General features: G+C 46.4%; 1 protein-coding gene and 1 long non-coding RNA gene across 5 annotated transcripts in view; both read right to left on the reverse strand.

Moving 5' to 3' along the window:
• LOC309365326 overlaps positions 1 to 15256 on the reverse strand; it is a 49455-nt gene that overhangs the window by 20751 nt on the left and 13448 nt on the right. The window lies entirely within an intron of this gene.
• The window catches only part of LOC309364771 (uncharacterized protein), a 43313-nt gene continuing 36377 nt past the window's right edge, over positions 8321 to 15256 (reverse strand). For 2 of the 4 annotated variants that reach the window (XM_081902662.1, XM_081902661.1), the window contains exons 3-4: positions 11782 to 11964; positions 8321 to 10183 (exon numbers count right to left, since the gene is read on the reverse strand). In XM_081902662.1, coding sequence (XP_081758788.1) covers positions 8853 to 10183; positions 11782 to 11964 — 1514 coding nt within the window. In that variant the 3' untranslated portion in view covers positions 8321 to 8852. Of the gene's footprint in view, positions 10184 to 11781; positions 11969 to 15256 lie in introns of all 4 variants that reach the window. The other 2 variants (XM_081902664.1, XM_081902663.1) reach the window with 2 other exon arrangements.

A 15256-nucleotide genomic window follows, 5' to 3' on the forward strand; every position in this document is an offset into this window, starting at 1 on the left:
AACAACAACAACCCAGGGTTTCCCGCCTACATTGACTGATGTGGACCTGAGTGAAAACTATAGACACAATCCCCCTGGTGGCCAGGGTGAGAACTTCAATACTTAACACTTAGTCCCTACTTTCACCTCAGCAAAGAATTTTTTATACAGAAATCTCCTGGACAGAAGTCTCCCTGTTTGCATTACAGGGAGGGCTCAGCCTCTGTCTACCTTATTGCACACTCATTACACACAATGTCTTTTGCAGTGTCCTGTATTCTCAAAGAAACACTGCAAAGACACAGGAACAGTGACATGCAGCAGCAGCAGCAGCAGGAGCTAGACAGCAGGAGCTGGCGAGTTTGATCTAGAAAAGGAGCAGACGCGGAAAGGTTAAGCAGAAACCCCCCCCATGTCGCCCTTAGGTGTGCTCAGTCTTCACCTGCTCCATGACTCCACCTTGCATGAGAAAGAAGAATCGAGCTCCAGGAAACAGGAAGTGGTCCTTCTACCAGCCAGGACATCTCACCATCACAGACAGATCCAGTCTCCTGCTGAGGAGTCAAGAGTGGCCCTGGGATGGCAGAGAGAGGAGGGGAAGGGGCCAGGGATAGAAGGAATGGCAGGGCTCCAGATGCTCCCTTGGACCCCCTCCTCCCTTGACACCAAGAGGACCTCCTCTTCTGGGGCTGAAAGCACTGGCATGGAGGTTTGATTTTTGTCAGGACTGCAAGGAAGGGGGGAAATGAAACGTAAAACACACACACCCATGGACACACTGGAGACTGAATGAAAATAGGCCTGTCTGAAGGAATAGCTACTGGAGAGCATAATGGGGGGTGTAGCTGTAATGCTCACCTGCCTCCCTGGACTGGTCTTTTCTTGGGGTCAGGGAGCTGGGGTGGTCGATCAACATCAAGTTCCCAGGTTACCTTTCCTTCTGGTCAGCTATTCCAGCTCTTGTCTCCCCCCCCCATTTCTTTCTTTATGGAGGGGCAAAGGCACTTTGTATAGATGTAACTACAACCAACATCTGGAATCTTCTGGGTGCACCAAGGTGGCCTCCTTCTGCATTGTCAGCAAGTGACAACTGTCATGGAACAACCCCCAGTGTCTCTGCAGAAAATGTTACTGATGGGCTTGTAGGGCCAGGGGACAGAGGCAGTCTGCTAGGTGGATAGGGTTGTGGGATAGAAATGTCAATAACCAAAGACTGAACTGGAATAAATGTGTAACCTGCCTCAAGATTCTTTGTGGTTGTTTTGTGCTTTCACATTAACTAAATCTGCTGCAAAACAACAACAGAAATGGAAGTGGCCTGGAAGAACTTGACGAAAAAATAGGATTGTTTAAAATAAACAATAGACTGGCAAAAATAAGAGAAAGTATAGAAATGCTTAAATGCCCCTATTAATATAAATGAAATAAAAGAAGGAATTGTGACTTCTAAGAATGGTAAAGTCCCTGGTCCAGATGGTATTTCTATAAAGAATTACAAAAAATTGGAAGAGACCATATTACCGATGTTAGAAAAAATAATGAACAAAATTTTAGAAGGAGGACAAGTGCCAGAATCATGGCAAGAGGCCCTAATTACATTGATACTGAAATATGGATCCAATTTAGAGTAAATTAAAAATTATAGACCAATCTCATTTCTAAATTCAGATTATAAATTATTTGCAAAAAAATTAGCTAATAAATTGAAAAAGATCCTGGCAAGATTAATAAAGAAAGATCAGTCAGGCTTCCTACGCAGAAGACAAATTTACAGCAACGTAAGGTTGGTAGTAGATACAATAGAATACCTAGAAATGAGACCAGATAAAAAGGCAGCCCTGATCTTGGTGGATGCGGAGAAAGCATTGGATAATGCTTCAGGGGCATTCATGCAAAAAACTTTGGAAATGATGAGTTTGGGTGAGAAAATATGTAGTGGTATAAAAGCGATTTATAATTCCCAAAAGGTCAGACTAATTATAAATGGTGAAACATCAGAAGCTTTTAATATCTCTAAGGGAACAAGACAGGGCTGCCCTCTTTCTCATCTCCTCTTTATCACACTTCCGGAAGTGATTCTGAAAGCAACCAGAAAAGACCCTAAAATAGAAGGAATTAAAGTTGGACAAAGGGCCTATAAGGTCAGAGCCTTTTCAGACAATCTAATATTTACAACAGAAAACCCTCTAGAGCAGCGGTTCTCAACCTGTGAGTCCCCAGATGTTGTTGGACTACAACTCCCATCATCCTTGAGCTCTGGCCTTGCTAGCTAGGGGTGAAGTTAGTTGTAGTTCAGCAACATCTGGGGGCCCACAGGTTGAAAAAGGCTGCTAGTAGGATTGTAGTAAGATTGGAAAAAACAAGGCCAAGAATAAAATACAAAACTCAGACTTAAAAGAAAGGGGAGGCTTTTCCCTTCCAGATCTCAAAATTTACTATGAAGCAGCTTGTCATACTCGGATTTGGGATTGGATTAAATTGGAGAAAGAAGAGGCAATAGAACTGGAAGGACATGACAGCATATTTGGTTGGCATGCATATTTGTGGTATGGGGGGGAAAAAGTACACAAAGGACTCAACAATACTATAATAAGTTTTTAATAAAGGTATGGGGGAAATACAAAGAATTATTGGAACCCCAAACTTCATGGTGGCTATCACCCATTGAAGCACTATCACTTAACATGTCAACAATGAAAGGAATACGGCCAACATACAGAGAATTACTAACAGAACAAGAAGGAAAGTTAAAATTGAAAGACTATGATGAGATATAGGAAGATTTAGTGATGGTGATGGATATTTGTTGTGAGAAAGAAAATCAATAAAAATAATTATAATAAATGGGAAGGAAAGGAAAAAGAAAGGCGTTTGGACAATTATCACGATTCAAAATTAATAAAGAAAAAACAAAACACCTGGTAAAATAATTAGATATACAAGAAAAAGTAAAGTTAGAAATAGAAACAGGACTTAAAATTACTAACAGAGCAAAGTATTCAGCCATCATGACTGCGTCACAGCAACCCTGATACCTGGTTTCCATCTCTTTCATGTCCTGATGGAATCTCTCCCCCTGCTCGTCACTCATTGAACCCAGGTTCTCAGGAAACCGGTCCATATGTGAAAATAGGTAGTGCATCTTGATGCTCATGTTGCAGCCCAGGTTCCTGAAAGCAGTCAGCATGTTGTTGACAAGTTCTGCATAGTTTCTGGCCTTATTGTTGCCAAGAAAGTTCTTCACTGCCAGAACAAATGCCTTCCACGCTTCCAGTTCCACTTCGTTCATTGAGTTTCCGAACTCTGAATCTCTGATGAGCTGACGGATCTGAGTACCGTCAAAGATGCCAACTTTCAACTTCTCCATGGTCAATCCTGGAAAAGCCTGGCACAAGTAAGTGAAGCAGTCACCATCCTTGTCCAGAGCCTTGGTGAACTGCTTGATTAAGCCGAGCTTGATGTGCAGCAGTGGGAAGTGTATTCTGTCTCTGTCCACCAGAGGGTCGTTGATGACATTCCTTTCTTTGCAAGGCACCAATTCCTCCCGCACAGGCCAGTCCTTCTTCGTGTAATGCTGAGCACGGTCCCTACTATCCCACATGCACAGAAAACATGGGTACTTGGTGAAGCCAGACTGTTGTCCCAACAAAAAGTTAACCATCTTCAGGTAAACACAAATAAACCACTTATGCTGATCATAACCAATTTTCTCCAGCACATACTTCACCGCTTCATAGTTCTCCTTCAGTGTACTCGAGTGAGCCAGGGGTATAGAGGCAAACTGGTTGCTGTTGTGTAGCAGAACAAATTTCAGTGATCACTTGCTGCTGTCAATGAACAGTCTCCAATCTTTGGGTTTGTACTGTGGCACTCCAAGCTTGAGCAGAAGCTGTGCAATATCTGCACAGTACACCAAGTCCTTCTCTTCCGAGAAAAAAACGGAGGTACTCTTGATGCCTGTTGCGGAAGAAGCTGATGCGAGCACTGTCAGAGAGGAGGTTTTTTTCCTTCAATCTGGATGCCAACAGTTCGGCAGAGTCCTTTGACAAGCTGAGGTCACGAACTAGATCATTCAACTCCTTTTGGGAAAATGGATGTGGAGCATCATCTTCAAGAACCACTTCTTCTTCATGTCCTTCAACACTGGAGGCATCTTTGTCACTAATGTCAGGAAGTTCTCCGAAGATAGGCACTGGAATTTCATGACAATGAGCTACAGGACAACGTGCTGATTGAAGATCAGGATTACCTTAGTTTTGATCCCCCAACTTTATGCTTTGCTGCACCAAGATTTCAAGGTTTTATGACTTCAAACTGATCCCTTTTCGACATAATCACCCAGAACTATCAGACCTGAATACTTCTTGTCATTAAAATAATCATTTCCAATCAAAACAATTATTCGACATGGCATTTTACCCCCACCAACTTCTTCTAAAATGCTCCACACAAGCGTACATGTGAACAAAAACGTAAAAAAATGACATGTGGCCATAGCTCAAAAACTTGACCTGGTTCAGCAAAACCAATGTGATTTTTTGATTCAGCGCATCAGATTCGTCCTAAATCAACTGAAAAAATACAGACAACAAATTTGTTGTTGACCAGTGTAATAGATTACAGATGGAAAAAAAATGAAACAATAAGACATACAGGAATAGGCTGGTTTCAATACAATAAATTAAATGCAATTTTAGAGGAAGACAAAAAAGTAAATGGATTTGATACAAAATTATTTGAAATAGACAAAGAATTGATTATAAATGATGATAAAAATTTATCCAAATTGTATTTATCCAAAATGTATAAACTATTATTAAATTGGCACTTAAAAGACAAAGGGGTTAAAGATGTCATGGTCAAATGGGCACAAGATTTCGGTCATGCAATTGATTTAGAATAATGGGAAAACTTATGGAAAAGAGACATAAGATTTACAGCATGTTATACAATAAAATGATGTACAGATGGTATCTTAAACCCTCGAAATTGGCTAAAATGTACCAAAACACCAGTGGAAAGTGTTGGAGGTGCAAACTTAAAGAAGGGAATTTCTCCCATATGTGGTGGACGTGCCCTTAAATAAATTTGGGGTACCATTAATGAAGAATTAAATAAAATGTTACGACATACTTTCCCCAAAAAACGAGAATTTTTTGGGGGGCCTATTAACGACAGACATCCCAAAAGAAACAAAAGAATATTTTTGTATGCAGTAATGGACCTGTCCTTGCCGCTGCTTGTCCACCAGGTTTCTCTTACGCACAGCAACTCAAGTCATGTGGGCAGGGAGGGGGTGGTGGTTTGCAGTGATTTGTAGGAAGTCATTAATTTGCACCAGGTGTCCTATTGGGAAGACCCAGTTCTCTGAGTGCATGTTCTTGAAGTTGGACAATAGGGGCAGTACAGGATTCCTTTTGGTGTACCGATCTCCCCCTGCACCAAGAATTCCCTGCCTGAACTGCTTCAGGTTGTGGCAGATGTTCTCCAGGAGACACCTAGTTTGATTGTCCTGGGGAATTATAACATTCACGCCGACACAACCTTACAAGGGGCCGATTGGGACTTTGTGGAAAGCATGGCCTCCATGGGGCTGTCCCTGAGTAAGTTTGGCCCAACTCATAGCCGCGGACATGCCTTAGACCTGGTGTTCACCTCTATGGATGTTGGTGATCTGACACTAAGTAAAAGCGAATCTAAAGTGGTGTCATGGTCAGATCACTTCCTGATGCAACTGGACTTCTCCACAACCCTTCCCCTCTGCAGGGACGTGGGACCGATTTGGGTGGAAAGCCCCTGCAACTTAATGGATCCAAATGGTTTCCAGAGAGTGGCAGGGGATGTTTTATCCCATGCTGATGGCCTTTCAGCTGATTCCCTGGTGGCCCGTTGGAATGTGGAGTTAACCAGGGGACACAGGTGGCGCTGTGGGTTAAAGCCTCAGCGCCTAGGACTTGCCGATCGAAAGGTCGGCGGTTCGAATCCCTGCGGTGGGGTGCGCTCCCGCTGCTCGGTCCCAGCGCCTGCCAACCTAGCAGTTCGAAAGCACCTCCGGGTGCAAGTAGATAAATAGGGACCGCTTACCAGCGGGAAGGTAAACGGCGTTTCCGTGTGCGGCTCTGGCTCGCCAGAGCAGCGATGTCACGCTGGCCACGTGACCCGGAAGTGTCTGCGGACAGCGCTGGCCCCTGGCCTCTTAAGTGAGATGGGCGCACAACCCCAGAGTCTGTCAAGACTGGCCCGTACGGGCAGGGGTACCTTTACCTTTACCTTTATTGACTTTCTGGCAATGAAGAGCCCACTCCGATTGCATGGAGCCCGGACAGCCCCATGGTTTTCCATGGATCTGAGGGCAACAAGACGGCTAGAGCGCCAGTGGCAGAAACCTCATTCTAAATCTGACCGGACACGGGTTAGAGCTCAACATCAAGCCTACCAAATAGCGATAGCGAAGGTGAAGAAAACCTTCTTCACCCCCTATATTGCATCTGCAGAAAACAGCAGCAGGAGACTCTTTCAGGTGGTTAGCAATTTAATGGAACCATCTCTCCAATGGAGCCTGGTACGGGCCACATGATCTCCTGCAATGATTTTGCAGTTTTTTTGCAGATAAAGTCACTCAGATTCAGAGAGGTAGACTCCCCCGTGGGAGCAGGGCGGGGGCTGGCGAGTGCTAGAGTCCTGTCTAGTAAAGATGCATGGGATCAATTCCAATCTGTTACGTCCGAGGATGCTTGGACGAGCGAAACCAACCACCTGTCTCCTTGATCCTTGCCCATCCTGGCTCATAAAAGCTAGCCGGGAAGGGCTGGGCGATGGGCTCCGTGGGGTGGTGAATGCTTCTCTCTGTGAGGGAGCCTTCCCAGACACACTGAAAGAGGCAGCTACAGTGGTACCTCTGGTTAAGAACTTAATTCGTTCTGGAGATCTGTTCGTAACCTGAAGCACTGTTTTAGCTAATTGGGCCTCCTGCTGCCGCTGTACGATTTCTGTTCTCATCCTGAAGCAAAGTTCTTAACCCGAGGTAATATTTCTGGGTTAAAAAAAATTGCTTTAGACCCAACCAATACGGCCAACTATCGCCCAGTCTCAAATCTTCCATTCTTTGGCAAGGTGATTGAGTGGGTGGTTGCTGAACAACTCCAGGGACGCCTGGAAGATGTGGAGCATTTGGATCCCTTCCAGTTGGGATTCAGGCCTCATCATGGCACTGAAACTGACCTGGACACGATGATTTCCGGCGGGCTAGGGACAAAGGTAAGAGCTGTTTCCTAGTTCTGCTGGATCATTCAGAGGCTTTTGACACCATCGGCCATAACAACCTACTGGACCATATAGAGGGGCTGGGAGCTGGAGGAACTGTTATACAGTGGTTCCGCTCCTTCCTCCTGGGCTGTGTTCAGAAAGTGGTGTTGGGGAATGAGTGTTCAGACCCCTGAGCTCTCACTTGGGGAGTGCCTCAGGGTTCCGTCCTCTCCCCATGCTTTTCAACATCTACATGAAGCCGCTGGGAGAGATCAGGGGGTTTGGGCTGGATGTTCATCAGTATGCGGATACCCAGCTCTACCTCTCTTTCAAATCAGAACCAGTGAAGATGGTGAAGGTCCTGTGTGAGTTCCTGGAGGCGGTTGGAGGATGGATGGCGTCTAACATATTAAAGTTGAATCCCGACAAGGCAGATGTGCTGTTTTTGGGAGACAGGAGGCAGGCAGGTGTGGAGGACTCCCTGGTCCTGTATGGGGTAACTGTGCCCCTAAAGGACCAGGTATGCAGACTGGGAGTCATTTGGGACTTGCAGCTGTCAATGGAAGCGCAGGTCAATTCTGTTTACCAGCTTCATCTGGTACGCAGGCTGAGACCCTATCTGTCCAGACTGTCTTGCCAGAGTAGTGCAGGCTCCAGTTATCTGCCACTTGGACTACTACAATACGCTCTACGTGGGGCTACCTTTGAAGGTGATCCAGAAACTGCAATTAATCCAGAATGCGGCAGCTAGACTGGGAGTGGCCGCCGGGACCACATAACACTGGTATTGAAAGACCAACATAGGCTCCCATTGCATTTCTGAGCACAAATCAAAGCGTTGGTGCTGACCTTTAAAGCGCTAAACGGCCTCAATCCAGTATACCTGAAGGAGAGTCTCCACCCCCAACGTTCTGCCTGGACACGGAGGTCCAGCACCAAGAGCCTTCTGGCAGGTCCCTCACTGTGAGAAGTGAAGTTACAGGGAACCAGGCAGAGGGCCTTCTCGGAAGTGGTGCCCTCCCTGTGGAATACCTCCCCCCCCCAGATGTCAAAGGAAAAAACAGCCACCAGACTTTAAAATGCATCTGAAGGCTGCCCTGTTTGGGGAAGCTTTTAATATCTGAAGGACTATTGTATTTCAATATTTTGTTGGAAGCCACCTAGAGTGGCTGGGGAAATCCAGCCAGATGGGCGTGGTACAAATAAAAATTATTATTATTGAAAACACTGCCAATTTTTCATACATTTATATGGTTTCCCGCCTGTGTGAATTATCTTCTGAATATTAAGGTCTCCACTCCCTCTGAAGCTTTTTCCACATTTCATAAATCTGGTTTTTCCCATGTGAGTTAGCGGATGTTTCCTAAGGTTCCATATTGACTTAAGCTTTTCCCCTGTGGGACTTCGCCAATGTAATGTAAGTTTATCCTCCCTGTTGAAGCTCTTCCCACATTCAATACGCTCCAAAAGTTTCTCCCCCGTATGAGTTTGTTGGTGTATTCTAAGTGCTCTACTTTTGCTGAAGCTCCTTCCACATGCCATACATTAAAATGGTTTCTTCCCCGTGTGTTCGTTGGTGTCTTATAAGGTGTCTATATCGACCGAAGCTTTTTCCAAATTCAGTACATTTAAATGGTTTCTCCCGTGTGAGTTTGTTGGTGTCTTCTGAGGTGTTCATGTTGAATGAAGCTCTTTCCACATTTAATACATTCAAATGGTTTCTCCCCTGTGTGAGTTCGTTGATGTTTTCTAAGAGCTCCACTATCACTGAAGCACCTTCCATATTCAATACATTTAAATGGTTTCTCCCCCGTGTGAGTTCGTTGGTGTCTTCTAAGTGCTCCACTATCACTGTAGCACTTTCCACATTCAATACATTTAAATGGTTTCTCCCCCGTGTGAGTTCGTTGGTGTATTTTAAGTGTTCCACTTTTACTGAAGCTCCTTCCACATTCAATACATTTAAATGGTTTCTCCCCCGTGTGAGTTCGTTGGTGTATTCTAAGGTGTTCACTTCTACTGAAGCTATTTCCACATTCAATACATTTAAATGGTTTCTCCCCCGTGTGAGTTCGTTGATGTATTCTAAGGTATCCACTTACACTGAAGCTCATTCCACATTCAATACATTTAAATGGTTTCTCCCCCGTGTGAGTTCGTTGGTGTATTTTAAGTGTTCCGTTTTGACTGAAGCTATTTCCACATTCAATACATTCAAACGGTTTTTCCCCCGTGTGAATTCGTTGGTGTATTCTAAGTGTTCCACTTTCACTGAAGCTCCTTCCACATTCAATACATTTAAATGGTTTCTCCCCCGTGTGAGTTCGTTGGTGTCTTCTAAGTTTTCCATATCGACTGAAGCTCTTTTCACATTCACTACATTTAAACGGTTTCTCCCCCGTGTGAGTTCGTTGGTGTATTCTAAGGTGTCCACTTTCACTGAAGCCCTTTCCACATTCAATACATTTAAATGGTTTCTCCCCCGTGTGAGTTCGTTGGTGTATTTTAAGTGTTCCATATCGACTGAAGCACTTTCCACATTCAATACATTTAAATGGTTTCTCCCCCGTGTGAGTTGGTTGGTGTCTTCTAAGTGTTCCACTTTCACTGAAGCTCCTTCCACATTCAATACATTTAAATGGTTTCTCCCCCGTGTGAGTTGGTTGGTGTATTTTAAGTGTTCCACTTTTACTGAAGCTTTTTCCACATTCAATACATTCAAATGGTTTCTCCCCCGTGTGAGTTCGTTGATGTTTTCTAAGTTGCCCATTTCGACTGAAGCTCTTTTGATAGTCCTTACATTTAAATGGTTTCTCCTCTATGTGAATTTGTTGATGTGTCCTCAGTCTTCCACTGTGACTAAAGAACATCCCACATTCCATGCATTTAAACTGTTTCTTTGTTCTTTTCAATGAATTCAAAGATGGCTCCATAGAATTCTGGCCATCATCTTCCTCACCTGTTTGGGAGTGGGGGAGGGGGAAGAGAATCTTGTTAAGAATTTCAGGGAAAACAAGAAAGGAACTGAACACATGTCAGTCCCAGTATCCTTTCTCCACTGTCTCCTTTCTCCACTGTCCTCTCTATGTTCCAAACTTTTAGGAATGCAGGTGAGATAATGGCAAGAAAAACACATGATCACTCCATTCATACTTAATAAACTGCATTATTTTATAATCTGCGGTGGAATTGGCTTCTTAGACACATCTCGGTATTTCTCTTTTCCCAGGTAGGAAATGATCACAGGCTTGAGTAGCAGTCTCTCCTATGACTAAGAAGTAAAACTTTAGTGTTACTAGGCCACATGTAACTGTAAAAATATTGCAGTATATTAGAACAGGCATCTCCAAACTTGGCCCTCCAGATGTTTTGGGACTACAATTCCCATCATCCCTGATCACTGATCCTGTTAGCTACGGACGTTGGGAGTTGCAGTCCCAAAACATCTGGAGGGCCAAGCTTGGGGATGCCTGTATTAGAAGATAAGAAGAGCTTGCTCAATTGGGCAAAGGCCCATCTAGTCCAGCATCCTCTTCTCACAGTGGCCAGCTAGATGCCTGTGGGAATCCAGCAAGCAGGATTTGTGTATAAGAGTTTTTTTGCTGCTGATTGCTTAAATTTTATCCTTTCCGATTGCTGCACAGCAAATTTAAGTCCCCCCCCATCGTAATTAAGGTTTTTTTCATCCCACTTGCATCCTTGAGCAGCAAATTTAAGCCCCCCACCTTATCAATATTAAAGCCGTTACTAGTAGCAGTGTTCTGAGGTGACATTTGGTGCTTTAGTTTTTTCCCATTATTTCATTTTTGTTTGTGTGGCCTTTTCATTTTTGACTGTGGCGTGTTTTTTGTTTTAATTTTAATTTTTATCATCTACAATGCTGTCTTATTTATTTTATGGTACAGAACATTGATTACTATTTTCATTTTATGGATAAATGGTCTTGTTAGATAGTAAAATTCATGTTAAATTGCTGTTTTAGGGGTTGTTTTTAAAAGTCTGGAACGGATTCATCCATTTTGCATTACTTTCTATGGGAAAGCACGCCTTGGTTTTGGAATGCATTGGTTTTGGAAAACTTCCGGAACCGATTATGTTTGAGAACCAAGGTACCACTGTAACTCCTAAGATTTAAAATCCTGGAGGAAGAAAATCTGCCCCCACTACAGTGATACCTCTGGTTACGTACTTAATTTGTTCCGGAGATCCGTTCTTAACCTGAAACTGTTCTTAACCTGAAGCATCACTTTAGCTAATAGGGTCTCCTGCTGCTGCTGCACCGCAGGAGCACGATTTTTGTTCTCATCCTGAAGCAAAGTTCTTAACCTGAGGTACTATTTCTGGGTTAGCGGAGTGTGTAACCTGAAGCGTATGTAACCCGAGGTACCACTATACTTTATGAAAGGGATTCAAGAAACAAGGAGCTGCTTTGGAGAAGGCCTCACCCCCCTCTGCCTTAATATCACGAACTTCCTTCCATTTGTCTCCTCTCCATCTTTTCCTCTTTCTCCCTCCACCATCTATCCCTGTCCCCATCTCCTCTCCCCTGGAACTCACCAGATTTCTCCAAGGGTCCTGGGAGGGAATGCTCAGAGGTTGTGGGGAGGGATGCGGGAGACAGCCTGACCAGGTCACCCATCCATCTTCCTCCTTCCATCCTGGCCAGGCTTGCAGGTTCAGTCTCAGCTAGGTTTGCAGGTTCAGCTTCCTGAGGAGCGCAGAATCCAGAGCAAGTTGCAGCTTCCTGGGAGGGAAGAAGAAGAAGCCAAGGGAGTCTGAGAGCCCCTGCAGGGATTCTCCTGCCCAAGACATTCTGCTGCCCCTGGAGAAGCACCAACTGGGCACCCCCTTCCCAAGAGCCCCCACCCATTTTCAAACACCTTTGGCAATTCCTTTCACCTGCCTGTCCTGCCTCCCTTCCTAAGGCTGGCATGGTATGCACATTTGTGGCCTGAAAGTAGATCCCATGGAACTTAAGAGTTAATCTGCAAAGGACTGCTCTGAATACATGGGTGGCCCTTGCATGGAGAAGGAAGCCCCTTGCTTGCATCTGGACCCCCCGGGAGAGGCAGAGGATCTGCTCCCTCTGCCCTCGCTGCCCCCTCCTCTGCCCTCCTGCCCTGCAAACACCCTTTGCTCTTGTTCCTCAGGGGAGAGAGGCAGGAAGAGCCTTCAAACCCATCCCTTTCCTCCTCTGCTGCCTTTTCTTGCAGCAGCCCAGTGAGAGGGGAAGGAGCTGCAGCACGTGGTTCACTTCAGATATGTCAGGGAACTGCCATCTAAAGCGCCGGGGGCGCAAAGGCTCACTGAGGTTGAGAGAGGAGTAGCAGCGGAAGAGGGAACCAGTAGAGGGCGAGCAAGAACTCCAAGGGAAAGTGAGTCGGAGGGATGGCTCAGAGACGCTTCCAGCGAAAACAGTGGGGAGGTCTCAGGACCTCCTATAGGGACACCCACACCTCGCCGGAAACTGTCACGCCGAGAGGCCAGACGACATGTTTCCGTTAAAGAGCTTTTTGTTGGAAACGATTCCGAAAGCAGCCACTTTCGGATTCTACTAGTGATTGACGCAGCCATGCTGGAGGGGCTCCGTCACAGGCAGAGGTTTGAAAACCTGATCAAACTCTGAGGGACTTGCATTTTACGCACAAGCAGCTCATCGTCCCATCACAGCAATCCGAAAGTCACCGAAAGCCAGCTTGTGCAGGGAGAAGCATCATGAGCAACCCAGCCGGAACCGGAGGAGCAGGAGCAGCTGGAGGGGGTCCAAGCCTGGAAGAAAGGTACAGGGCGTTGGAGATCCAGTTGGCGCTGCAAACGGCGAGGCTTGAGGAGAGGAGGGCTCAGGATGCAGAAAAGGGAAAGGAGAAAACCACCCCGCTCGCCAGAAAGGTGCCAGGATTGGTGCAGAAATTCGGGGGGGATCCCAGGAACTATCATGCCTTTAGAACAGAGATGCAATACGCTCTAAACTTGCAGTTTGATGACTTCCCCGACGAGGAATCGCGAGTGGCTTTTGTGATTGGCCATCTCGAATCCGGGGCGAAGGATTGGGTTAGACCCCTGATGGCAGCGAATAATGAGATCCTAAAGGACACGAGGAAGTTTTTTCGTGCCATGGACCTGATGTTTTCCAGCGATATTGAGCAGGGGGTGGTGCGAAGGCAGTTAATGGCTTGCCAGCAAGGAAGCAGATCTGTCCGTGAGTACTGGACTGAGTTTACTATGCTGATTCATAAATTGGGGTGGGACCTATCGGCGGAGCCCATCCAAATGCTTTTCGAAGAGGGGCTTTCTTCAACCGTCAAAGATGAGCTTTCCCGGGGGCCCAGGGCGGAGTCTATGGATCAGCTAACCAAATCTGCGCTGTCCATAGGAGCGCGCCAGGAGGCGAGGGCTTTGGAAAAGCGGGAAGGGAAAGGAGACCGTTGGAGGGAGTTCCGCATTCCAGACATTCCAGAGCCACCTTTCCCGCCGGCAGAGCCGATGGAAGTTGGAACAGCGCGGGCGCGCGCAGTTTCAAATCCCAGTGAAGGGCGGAAGAAGGAGGGAAAGAGCGCCAAGAGATGTTATCTCTGCCAACAGCCAGGGCACTTTGCCAGAGTCTGCCCACAAAGAAAGGAATGGCAAGGGATGGCAGGAGCTGTTGGGGGAAAGGAAGAGGAAGGCAAGGAGCAAGTAAAAGCCAACGCCTGGCTGCCACCGTCGGGGCACAGCAGCCAGGCCAAAGAGCAGTGAAAGTGCCCACGCCGGAACCTCCCAGACCCGCTTTAGTGATAGAGGTGTTACTAGAACTGCCAAACGGACACCCACTAAAGATCAAGGCGCTTTTGGATTCAGGCAGCTCCTGTAATTTCATGAGTAAGGAGTTTGCAGCTGAGCACCAGATACAGACCATCCCTTTAAGTAACCCCTTGCAGGTGACTACGATTGACGGCAGAGAGCTGTTGGGGGGAGAAGTTAGCCAACAGACTGTCCCGATGATAATGAGGGTGGCAAGGCACACCGAACAGATAGCGTTTAATGTGGCCATCCTGGGAGGAGCGCCCATCATTTTGGGGATGAGCTGGCTGGCGCTACACGATCCGCTAGTGGGCTGGCATCAGAGGGTGGTCTCCTTTGGGTCAGCGCATTGCCTAGAACACTGCAAGGAGGGGAAGGTTTCGGGAGGAGACAGAGTCACCCTAGCCGGGATGGAAGTAATGGACAAAGGGAAGGTGCCCCCGCAATACGCAGATCTGAGCAACGTATTCAGCGAAAGGGAAGCAGACAAACTGCCACCGCATAGACCCTTTGACTGTCAAATCAACCTACTCCCTGGGGCCCAATTCCCAGTAGGCAAGCTGTACGCCATGTCAGACAGGGAGATGCAGGAGCTGAGGGAGTTCATTGACAAAAACCTGAAGCGAGGTTTCATCAGAGAGTCCCGAGCGGTGGGGGGCAGCCCAGTGTTTTTTGTGGACAAAAAGAACACAGATAAACCGAGACTTGTGTGTGACTTTAGGGCCCTCAATGCAGTGTCGGAACCCCTGGCTTTCCCTATGCCCCGAATTGATGACATTTTGACCAGAGTAAGGAAGGGAAAGATTTTTACAAAGCTGGACCTGCGGGGGGCGTACAATCTGATACGCATAAGGAAGGGAGATGAATGGAAGACCACCATGTTTACCCCTTTGGGAGCCTTTGAATACCTCGTTATGCCCTTCGGTCTACAAGGGGGCTCCGCGTGTTTTCAAGCTTTTATAAACCACGTTCTGGGACCTTTGCTCTACAAGAATTGTGTGGCCTTTTTAGACGACGTGTTGGTGTATTCGGAAGATGAGGAACAGCATGTGAGGGACGTTCGAGAAGTGTTGGGCAGGCTGCAAGCCAACCAGCTGTGGGTGAAACTGGAGAAGTGCCAGTTTCATACCAAGGAGGTGGAATTCCTGGGGTACCGCTTGTCAGACAAGGGATTGGCCATGGATCCAGGTAAGGTCCAAGCGGTACTGGAATGGAAGACACCGAAGACCAAGAAAGACGTGCAAAGATTCTT

Source organism: Podarcis melisellensis (genome assembly GCF_964234715.1).
Source record: "Podarcis melisellensis genome assembly, chromosome: 2".
Taxonomy (NCBI): Eukaryota; Metazoa; Chordata; class Lepidosauria; order Squamata; family Lacertidae; genus Podarcis; species Podarcis melisellensis.